Genomic DNA, 11953 nt, shown 5'->3' with positions numbered 1-11953 from the left:
CGCCCACACCCCCAGTGTGCCTGCATGTTCCTAGTCTCTTTTTACCATTACTCACTATCTACAGTCTTCGAAAAACTACGACGAGGAATATTTGACGCAAATTTTTTGACCGTTTCTTGAAGCGTCTTGACTTTTCACGAAAACTACCCTCCCAAAACTGCGGTTTTGGTTTAAATGGAAAACGGGTTGCAAAGCTTCCTGCATAAACGGGAATGCCAAAAATATTAGGGTCCTCGGAAAAGTCACATGAAAGATTGTTGTTAAAACCGTTAAGAAGTTTCAAAAAAGTGCCTTTCCAAATCTGGAGACTTTAGATAAATCAAACAAAAAAAGTTGAGAGATGCTCCTCGGAATAAGTGACACCGTCCAAATTTAAATCAAAAAAAGTTCTCAAAAAATCCATGTTTTAGTTTCTTGTCCGTTTTTGAAATTTTTTAGCTCTTCTCGAAAACTACCTGGCCGAATCTGATAACAATGTTTTCATCGAGGCAACATGTTGTAGGAAGCCTCTGTTAATAATTTCATGATGTTATGTCACTAAGGCAACAACAAAATCGAATCAAACAGTCTTAGGTATTTTTTCTTATTTTCTTCGAATTTTCCTTTCCTAAAAGTTAAAAATTGGGCTCTTTTTCCTTTTGCCCCACCTCACATAAGCATAAACTTTCTGGCATAATGAGGGTTTTGTAATTACTTATCCCTGAGATGGCGGAATTGCTGCATATGAAAAAAAAGTACTTGGTATTTGTGAATTCACTGTCAAACCTAACAAGCTTAAAATTGATTGCATAAACAAATACAGTACAAATTCAAAGATACTCAGTGTACACTAATCAAAAATCTTCATGATTGTTCAATGCAATTAATATATTCCCCAATTGCGCCTGTATTTCAAATTGCGCCCCAATTGTGCCTGCCTTTTCGGTTTTTAATCCTTTCCGCCCACTCTTTCCTTCGGGATCAAATTGTCGTATGACTTTCCTTGTTCGGCTAGTTTTTCCATCTCAATCAGGAGGTTTACTCCATCAACCACGAACTGCACAAGTTCCACCTCGGAGAATCCGAGTCGGTCGGCGTTGGAGACGTCGTAGACTCCATCGTCGGCAGCAGTGTCCACTCCTCCAGTTCCTCGTTTCTGCAGACGCAGAAGCTCCATGATTTTGTCCAATTTCTTCTCGTCCTGTAAATAACATTCGTATACTTTCAGTTGCAGATAAAGTTATAATTACTAGTTAAATTTGCAAAATTAAAAACGAAAACGCCAAAACCAAAAAATAATCAAAATTTAAATCATTTTTTTCATATATCTTTCAATTTAGCGGCAGAAGGTTCGAAGGTGTTAAGCTCTTAGCTCGAGTTCAGCCTTTAAAGAAGAGCCGAAATTTTGAGCCATTAAGAAAACAGACGAGCAGATTACTAACTTTGCCTATATTGGGTAGCTTGACGTGCACTCCTCCCCTCAACCCAGTGCCCAAATTACTCGGACAAGTCAGGATATATCCCAAGTGGTCATTGTGCATAAACTCCTCCCCCGATCGTTTGATGGCCCCCTCGAACTTCTGCAGACCCTCGCAGAACCGTTTGAACACAGAGCCCATGTCTCCCCCCTCTTGCATAGAGATGACCCTGAGATGGTCTTCTTCGTTCACCCACACCAAGAAGTCTCGCTTTTCGTTGTACCAGATTCCTAAACAAATGAACACCCATAAAACTGAGACATCCGAAAAAGTATTCAGGATCAAAGTCAGAAAGATTGACCACTTCACCAATGACACGATGCAATTAACTTTTGTTTTGAGGGCCAAAAGCAATGCTCCTGCGCCTTGAGGGCCGCTCGAGTTAATTAGGTTGGTAAGGTTTCGATTCCTATAGTTTAGCGCAGATTTGTTTTTGATACACACTCAACTGACATCTTTTAATGAAATACTCTTGCAACAAAAGTAGTAATCAACAAAACAACAGAGCATATCGGACTATTATGTTTTTCATAAGTTAACTTAATCAACCCAAGGATGAGCAATTCGAGGATGATATGAAGTCATCAGCAAAGAGTTTGATTATTTTCCCAACAAGGATACTTCGAAGTCGGTAGGCTGAGGATGAAATAAAAGTTTCAACTAAGCCAGGATACTTATCAAATTGAACTCTCAACAGATCTTGTGTGTATATTATCCGATTTTTTAAAGTGTTTTTTTTAAGACTGGACAAAGTTTCTTAAATGCATGAGATCTGACCCTTTTGATGGCATGCCAAACTACCTAGTTTTTGAGTGTTCGCCCTCAATTGTTATTTTCAAATCAGGATTAAAAATTTGCACATGTAAGTTGCACAAGTTTGGATTGAACTTAAACATTAAACGTGGGTAAAAAAAACAAAATCGGCAAATTTTTAAACACTTTTATCATGTCAACATCGGTAGAAGGAAGGAATCGTTTAGGATCTTCGAGACTAAATGAAAACAGTAACCTTAATGCAAAAAGTGATTAATTGTTGCCCAGTTTTAGAGTACACATATATTAATAATCGTAATGACGCAAATGAAACGCTGAATTAAATGGTCGTAGAGCACAATCTGGGCTCTTCATTTAGAAGCGCAATTTTTTTAGCCCTGTGTTGATGAAATTAAAAAAGCAATGAAATCTGCCACTTATGTTCCAAAAAAAATTGATAGAAAAAAATCTTTGATGAAGACAATTTAGATGATGGATGTGTTGGCAATTCTGCTGAAGTTGAAATTTCAAACTTTTTCTTTGGGAAAATTTTGCGGACCTTTTTATGAAAACTATGTTTAAACATTGTGAGTTAGGTCCTTTGTGGTTAACTCATAGAGTAATTTCGGATAGGGTACACCGTCTGCTCGTCACGCTATCTTATTTTCGGCCGGATAGATTCGTGCAACTTCTTAGTCTAATACCGATCCTAATCTTACTCTTATACTTTCTAGTCTCAGGGTGTTTAACTAGTCTCTGCTAGGCTCAATAGATCTAGGGTATACTGGTTTGTTGCGGCTGCTGAAGTTCTCTTGGAGAGACAACTAATTTCTAAGTTAAATTCAAATCTCTCTGGTGCTGAAATTACAAGTAATTTCAGCACTTACAAATAAGTGGGTTGTTAGTTAGATGGATCATGACTGGTTAATATTAAATACTTTACAGTGGTATAATATCTAATTTATCCAATCATAAAATATAGTTTAGATCAGGTTCCACCCATCCGGGTTTTACAGAGTTTTTTAGAATTATCTTTCTGCAATTCAAAAGGTGGATGATGAACGTTGGTATTTGGCGAACATCGTATTCTTGTCCGGTTCCTCTTGTTAGAAAAGTTCCAGGTCGCTGGAGTTAGGGGCATCAATTGGGGGGCTTTAAAACGAGTTCTCATTTGAGTGGATCTTGTTTTACTGGGTTGTGTTATTCAGCTTCATTACAGAAGCAAGTTATTCTTACTGGGTTTTCAGACACTAACTGGAGAAATGATATCAATGATAGAATTTCCACTTCCGGTTTCGTTTTCTTTATTGGGAATTGTTGAGTTAGCTGGAAATTGCATAAACAGCGATGTGTTGCACGTTCAATAACTGAAGCTGAGTATGTTGCGCTCAAGGAATGTGTTCAAGAAGCTATTTGACTTAGATGGTTACTCAGTGAGCTGGGTTTTCAGCAAACTGAGCCAACCAAAATTTATGAAGACAATCGTGGTGCAATCGGGTCAGCGAAAAATCCAAAGTTTCAAAATCGTACCAAACATATCGAGATATTGCTCATCGTTTTACTTTGAGAAAGCGTTATCTGGAGAAATTACTAACAAATATTGTAGATCTCATGAGATGCTGGCAGACTGTATGACCAAGCCTCTCCCGAAGACTGTGTTTACCAATTTCTTAGAAAAACTGAATATATCCTGATGAATGAATGTAATCAACATGGAGGAAAGTAATCAAAATTTAACTGAACTGTTGATTTCTTGTTAATCATAATTGTTTTTGGTTTCAGAGTAATACCGTGTAGCCATTGATTGAATTGAGATCATGACGAACTCGTTTTTATAACAAGACTTAGCAAATCTTGGTGAAAACTGTCGGTCTTTAAACTGATATTTGGGAAAAATTTGGTTTTATTTATTTTGTCTTGCTGCAGGAACCCTTATATCTCAACAAATTAAACAATTTTGCGGTGTAAGATTGATACAAGTCTCCAATTAGAGATTTTGCTAAAAAAAACCTTTAGGTAGCTAGCTGAAGTCATAACGCACAAAATTACGAAGAATAACGAAAAAATATCAAGAATACATGAAAACACAGAATGAAAAATGTGCCAAACAAAATTTCATATCTGAAAAATATCTGAAAATTGATCTGATTTTAGCTTAGCCATCCGTAAGTAAATGAAGCATTATACACTAACATTTCACATTCCATTTCACATTTGAAGTGTAGAGCTGAAAAAATTTATTTCAGACCTGAATTATATCATTTACTAGGTACAGGATAATTGCTCCATATGGGAAAAATCGTACACTGTGTCAAGGGATTGCAGCGACAACCTTAGAAGAAAAAAATTTCTGAAAATTTCAAATCGAAAATGAAAACCTGGATTTCGAGTCCCAAATTGACGCTATCTGAGCCGGCAAAATAGAATTTGTAAAGGCTAGTTGACTATTTGGTTGACAGCTGACTACACAACTAGAGAAAGATTCTTTCTCGGCAGTTTTTTTTGCTGAAGTTAAAACTTCTAATATTGCTCAAATTCATTAAAATCTTTCGAGATTTGAAAAATTGGATTCAATTAGACCTATATTTTGATTGTGATGGACCTAGATTTTGACCAAAATTGGGTATGTTTGACCTAAATATCGGCTTCTTGAACAAAGAGGGCTATGACTTGACAGTGCTCGATCAATGTTTTGACTTTCTCAAGTATCGAATAACAAGAAGAAAGTTACTGACAAATAAATATAATGTATGCTTTTCAGTTGATTTTTTTGAAATTACTCGTAAACAATTTATTGAATAAGACTCAATAACATGCAAAAACCCTTGATTCAAAAACTGACTATAAGAAATTTTTTTCCATTTTCTTTTTTTCTTAGCAAATCTGGACAGAAACTTTTGATTTATAAACTGGTATTGAGACAAAATTTGGTTATAATTCATTTTTTTTGCTGCAGGAACCTTTATATGTCAAACAACTAAACAGTTTCTTCTGAAATTTTTACATTTTAGGCAGGCAAGTCTTCTCAAAAGATAATTTCGGATTGGAACTGTCTAACCGAGGTCTTTTCTGAGCAGACTTCTTGTTCAATTTCTAACACAAAATTAAATAAAAATTGTTCCAAAAAATGAGGTTGTGATTGATCTATGTTTTGACTGAGCTCAACATATGTTTCAACTTACAAGACCAAAATCAGGTATGATTCGAATTTCCCTGTTTAAAATTTATGTTTCCTATGCAATTCTGAAAGTAATCTCATGTTTTGGGACACAAGTTTGAGCAGTCTCAGACTAGAGATTCAGCTAAGTACCCGTTAGGATCAGATAAACTCATAAAGTACAAAAGTACCTAGAAGAGCAAAAAATAACAAGATAATTTGATTTTTTTTACATCAGAAAAAAACATGTGATAAAAAAATCCAGATCTGAAATTAAAATCTGAAATAAATTTTCTCAGATCTAATATAACCATGAAAAAAATAAATGTTACAAAATTGATCTGAATTAAAACATTTTCGAACTTTTCAAGCAGGGGCGGATTTAGGGGGGGGGGGGTGGGGGATGCGGACGCTTCCCCTCCCTTCAGGGATTCGACAACCTGCCGACCCAAAGGGTCCCCCTTTGGTATTTTTTAATAAATCCACCGACCGACCCTAAAATTTTTCTAAAGGCGCCTTAGGCGCCAATATTTACTAATTTCGAGGGGGGTGGCGCCGAAAAAACGCAATTTTTTGGTCAAAATTTTCCAAAAAGTGCCTAAAAACGCCTTTTTTGACTAAGTTTTTTTTCTAAAATTTGCCTGCGGCGCAGAAAGTTTTGCCAAAGTAGGGGTCGTCAAAATGTCGTCAAAAAAGGTCGTCAAAATGTTCGATTTCTTTTTGAAAATCCGCCCCCCCCCCCCCCCCCTCGAGAAAATCCTAGATCCGCCCCTGTTTTCAAGCATTATACTAACATTTCACATTCCAATTCCCATTTGCAGTGTAGATTTGAAAAATTTTGTTTCAGATCTGAATTATAACATTCATTAGGTACAGGATAATTGCTTCATATGTGAAGAATCCTACACAGTGTCATTGGATTGCAGCAAAGACCTTAGAAGAACGAAAGAACGAACTAAATTTTTGATCAAAATTGAAAACCTGGATTTCAAGTCCTAAATTGACGCTCTCCTAGCCGGCAAAGTAGAATTTTTTAAAAGACTATTTGGCTATTCGACAGCTGACGACACAAATAATTGCGTTGTGTGATCAGCTGTAGCACTGTACACAGAATAGGCAGAAATGAAATTCTGTTTTTCATTTAAAACAGAAACACTCACGCGAGGATGCCAATTTTTTAAACATGGATGCCATTTTGACAAAATCAATACACTCAAGAAGTGAATAATCACGGTGTTCCTGTTCATACTTTGTGTTCTGGCTCTCTGCCCCCCCCCTCCCCCAAACTCGCGCATCAAAGCTGTAGTGTATTGAGTGTATGTACACAAGTCGAGGTATGACACGAGATGTTAGGTCACTTTTTGGTACGACCGTCTTGGACAAAATTTGGTTTGTTTTGTTCGGGCTCGACCAAAGCAAGAAGTTTTTCGACCGTGCTCGACTTTCAAACATGAGTGATCAAATTTTAACGTCTTAATTTTTGATTTTCTGGTTACATCTTTTGATGTTTATTGTGAGAATGAAATGATTAGAGCATCGATGTTTTTTTTTCGACCGTGATCGAGGTATATTTCGACAGTGCTCGAGACATGTTTTGCATTTGTGCTCGACCCTGTCTCGACCATTCTTGTTCGGTCTATCACTTTGAAAATTGAAACATAAATTGAGCACCTCAATCTGGGTACTAGCTTAAGTATGAAGACTCACAATTTTTATCATTGCCTATTTAGTCTACATGCCAATATTTGTTTCAATTGGACAGTTTGAAGATAAAAATTAATTGTAAAGCTTGATGGGTAAGAAAAAGGAAAAAAGCTTGAGTTTTTTCCAATAATTTATTTCAAACACTCCGAATATGGGGGGTTTAATTTGTTGGGCGAAACAAAAAGCAATTGTTGGAAGAAGTGCTGATTCTATGCTCGGTTTGGCTCTTTCCTTTTCCCCCACCTTACATGAGCTTCGGTTTTATAGTTTAACGATTGGTTTCACGAATTTAATTATGAGGATCAGATTTGTTTGTCATGGCCTAATTAGTCTGCATGTCAATTTGACATTGAGAACAGAAACTTGATTTATTAAAATTTGCAGGTGGGGGAAGGAAAAAGAACCCTAGGCTTTTTCTTCCCCTCCCCCACCTTAACGACATTTTTATGGTTTAACGAGACGTCATGCAAGGTAAAGTACGAAGACCAAAAATGTTTGCTATGGCCTATTGGATCTTTCCTCCCCTCCCCCACCTCACAGGAGCATCAATTTTTTGGTGTAACGAGTGATGATTTTACAAGGTAGATTATATTTAAGACGTTTGTCATGGCCGTAGTCTGCATGTCTAACTTCATTGGGCGATGTCAACAAAAACAGCATTCCAAGCGCATAAATTTCCAAGTTGTCTTAAATAAGACGCTAATTCATTCATTCAGTCAATGTGAAAAAAACCTTCTTTTAAAAATTTGCCGGTGGGGCAAAAGGAACCATCTTTAACTAACTCTCTAACGCTTATAATAATGAAAAATTTTGTAAAAACCGTAAGCACATCGGTCGTTTGACGTTAATGACTTTGGTTCAATTTTTAAAGTCAGGACGTAAGTCGCGGACCACGTCTCGCCTGTTCAAGCCCCAAAAAATCACAACAAGTAAGTACCTCTTGCATCTGGCCAGTCGCGTGCCATTCTGGAGGAGTTGAGGAGGGGGGACACTGGCTTGTCGAACAGGAGATGTTCTTCGATCAGCTTTTCTTGCTCTTTTTCACTCATCTCACTCAGGGGGTAGTACTGACCCTTGTACTCACCATCCAGGGTAGCCAGCGCATCCGTCGATATCTTCTCCACCTGTTAATTAAATGCAATTCATATTCCATAGCATTCATATTCGATTTTTTGACTTGTATAAACAAAAGTTGATAAACTGACTTGTTTTTTTTTAAAATCTTCAACTTTTGAATTTCAAAAAAAAATAGATGGCCTTAAGTGTATTTTGAATTTGTAGAACCAATTTTGCTGGATACTTTTCAAATTAACCCAATTTGAGAAAGCTGGATTAGTAGGTAATACTGGCTCTTTTCCAGTTCCCCCCTTTCAAATTCAATTTTGAAAAGCTTATTTAACGTTGCCATAATGCAATGAAATTTGGCGTGTTGAACAAATCGACAATGATGAACAGATTTGTTCTTCATACTTTACAGCATAAAATCACGCATTTAGCCGTAATAACACGTAAAACAAACATAAAACTCGGTATTTTGAAAGGGGGGAAACAGGAAAACAGCCGTAATACTTTCTTCGCTGGAAAATCTAATAATTAAATTCCAATTTCGAAATTAGAAGTCCATCACGTTTTTTGTGCCTTTTACAATTTTGTTGTTCAATAGTGGAGTTTGCCCTCCTTTTATCAAAAAAATGCTCTGAAGTTAGAAAGAAAGCACAAGTCAAACCGCGAAAATCAAAATTGAGCGTGAACACATTTTCCTAAAAAAAAAAAGATCAGCAAAACCTATATGCGCGTACTCACTACGTTCATTAATCTTAGCAATATACTGGAGAAAGAAAGTAACGCAACGAAACATTTTTATATTCAAGTTGAAATTTTTCTAAGTGAGTTTTCCGAACGCAGTGAAATAGTTTCACAAGACGCATGAAATTGTGACACTTTCACATAAATATTACATTGAGAAATGCAAAAATGCCACAAATTTCCATTTCAAATTGCAAACAAACAATTGGTTGCTACGTTGTGGCCTTTCAATTAGAGAAATTTCTAAGTTTTTTTGATGTTCTGCCTCTACTATTTCAAGACTTTCACGGAGATACCTAGCTCCCTGACAAGTTGAGGACTCAAGGCGATCAGGAAGACCAAATGCATTGAAGCATTGAACGTCAGATCAGCTCGGAGAGTTATTAGACAACACAATACCGCTCCTTCTCTGAATGCTGCTACAACGGCTCGGCAATTTGGAGTTACAGCTCCCAAAAGTTTTGCTTCCGGTGGGTCTTTGATGTAGATGACCGTTTCCGGGCCCAATTATTTTGGAGAGACATCGTCAAAGGCGTCTTGCTTGGGCTCTGTCATGTGATATCGTGATTGGAAAAAAGAACTTTCAGCGACGAGTGTCTCTTCTCACTGAACTTAAGACAGGCGTTGTCTAATTTACAGATGGAAAAACTGCCGAATTTTGATTCAAAACATTCGACAATTCGATAGAACAGCTAGTGAAAGTTTAATGATATGGTGTGGAAATTAAGCAAGCTACCGGGATCAGCTTATCGCATTTCACCAAGATAATGCCAAAAACCACTCAGCCCCTCTTATTTACAATGCAACTTCTAGCGACAAATGCTGTTCCAGTGTTTCCCTGGCCGTCTTCTAGCCCTGATCTAAATCCAATCGAGTATGCGTGGGATGTCATAAAACGAAAACTCATAATTTGGGTTTCTTTGGTTCAAAAAATTATTGCGGCATGGAGCACTTTCAACCCCGAAGTGATGACAAACATAATAAAATCTATGCGGCGAAGAATGATTTTATGCATCGCAAATAGGGGAGGCCATACTCTTCATACTTTACAGCGTAACATCACGCATTTAGCCGTAATAACACGTAAAACAAACATAAAACTCGGTATTTTGAAAGGAGGAACTGGAAAAGAGCCAAAAAGAGCGGTGAACGCATGCAAAATGAAAATAAACCGACTTGTTTTCTTGAAAATCTTCAACTTTTGAATTTCAAAGAAAAAAATAGGTGGCCTTAAATGTATTTTGAATCTGTAGAACAATTTTTGCTAGACTTTTTTAAATTAAAATTAACCCAAGTTGAGAAAGCTGAATTATAAATAAAATCTATGTGGCCAAGAATGATTTTATGCATCGCAAATAGGGGAGGCCATACTGGCTTTTAATTGGTGATTTTTCTTTTTAATTCTCAATTTGATAAACTTTTAAACACTTTAGTTGCTTTATTTTTTTTCTCCAGTATATGACCACATCTAAAAATGACAAATGGGTAACTTTTTTAGTTAAACAATGTTCAATTAACAGATTTGTTCTTCATTTCATCGTAACATCAAGCATTGGCTCTTTTTAGTCCCCCCTCCCCCGCCTCACATAAAAATCAATTTTTGGTGTAGCGTGTTGTTTTGCAAGGTTAAGAATGAAGAACGATTTTTTTTCGTGGCCTTACTAGTCTGCATGCCAATAATTTTGTCACAATCGAACATTGTGAACAGAAAATTAGCTTGAAAAAATTCGCAGGTGGGGGAAAAGAAAAACAGCCCATGAATTTAGCCAAGAAAAAGCGTAGAACAAACTTGAAATTAGAAGTTCGAATTGTAGGGAAATGGTGCGGAAAAGAGCCAATTGAGGCCTTGGCTTCTTCAAAGTTTTTTTCCAGTCACTTATTCCGGACAAGCTCAGAATAAAAAGCATTGGCGCTGGCATAGAAGGGTGGTACGTATCATTCTACGACACCTCTTTTTTCATAATCAAAACTGCAATTTGCCACAATTATAAATACTTAAAGCTTGTATTTGACCTTGCGTCTCTCGGCTCTGGTGCAGTGTGGTGGCAGACAGATTCCACGGATGGAGCGACCAGTCCGCACTCGGCTGGACTGCACGTACTTCTCGTCAAACTTCGCCTCTTGCAACTGAAACGAACTTCGCCTCTTGCAACTTTTTATTACCCACACCTGAGAGTTTCACTTTTGAGAAACTACTTCATGATTGTCATAATGCAATGAAATTTGACACGGTGAACAAACTAACTATTTTGAATAGATTTGTTCTTCATAGCTTAAATTGTAACATTCGGCGTTTAGCCATGATAACACGTAAAACAACTATAAAAATGAAAAGTTTGAAAGGTGGTGGGGGTTGAAAAACGCCAGCTGCTCGCACACACCTTGGAGAAGTCCAAGTCTGTCTTGTGTTTGTCTCCTGGTTTGAAGCCCCCATGTCTTTCGTCAATGATGGGGTCGAAAAGCTCCGCAAACACCTCATAGCTCTCCTCGTCTCCCGCCACACAGCCCACAGTCATGATGTGCTCATGGCCAGGGTTGTCCACACCTGATGCAAGGCAAAAATAATTAAGCACTAGTCCTGCACTATATAGCTCAGCCCATTACGAAAACATGGCTTAAATCTTTTTTGAAAAGCATATTCAAAATGGTTTTTGAAACTGGAAAAGAGAATTTCAGCATGGTATTTTAGTCGCCTTAACGCCAAGCTTTTTCCAAACTTTTTAAACCATTGGTGCGAAAATTTTGGCCTTATGTTAATGGTCTTATTAACGTTAAACTGTAAATGAACGTGTGTCTGACCCCGTTATTAAAAAGTAGCCATAGAAGAGTCTGAAAATGCGAAGTGTCATTACCCGTTTGAATGACGGCGTCGAGGCTGAATCCACTGGGAGTTGTCTTGTCTCTCAACTTAGCATACATCTCTTTAGTAAGTATTTTGGCCATGTGATTGTCATGCTTTTCCAAGTTTGGAAAATCCTCATCCGCTGGGTAGTTCTTCTGGAACTGATTGGCCATCTCTCCGTTGTCGCCTGATTCTCCTCTCTGCTCTTCGGACGGTCGGTTTTGTGAACTTCCT

At 37.3% G+C, this 11953-nt stretch overlaps 1 protein-coding gene across 1 annotated transcript; it reads right to left on the bottom strand.

Moving 5' to 3' along the window:
• Positions 1–824: 824 nt before the first annotated feature.
• On the bottom strand, positions 825–11892 carry LOC134848030 (creatine kinase B-type-like). Its single transcript, XM_063865357.1, has 6 exons — positions 11730–11892; positions 11259–11422; positions 10891–11004; positions 8009–8195; positions 1422–1687; positions 825–1180 (listed from the first exon to the last, which is right to left on the bottom strand). The coding sequence occupies exons 1-6, from the start codon at positions 11890–11892 to the stop codon at positions 929–931; spliced, it is 1146 nt and encodes a 381-aa protein (XP_063721427.1). The 3' UTR covers positions 825–928.
• Positions 11893–11953: the final 61 nt, after the last annotated feature.

This window comes from Symsagittifera roscoffensis, chromosome 6, assembly GCF_963678635.1.
Source record: "Symsagittifera roscoffensis chromosome 6, txSymRosc1.1, whole genome shotgun sequence".
NCBI lineage: Eukaryota > Metazoa > Xenacoelomorpha > Acoela > Convolutidae > Symsagittifera > Symsagittifera roscoffensis.
The sequence above is the reverse complement of the archived record's forward strand: the minus strand, read 5'-3'. Positions and strand labels throughout refer to the sequence as shown.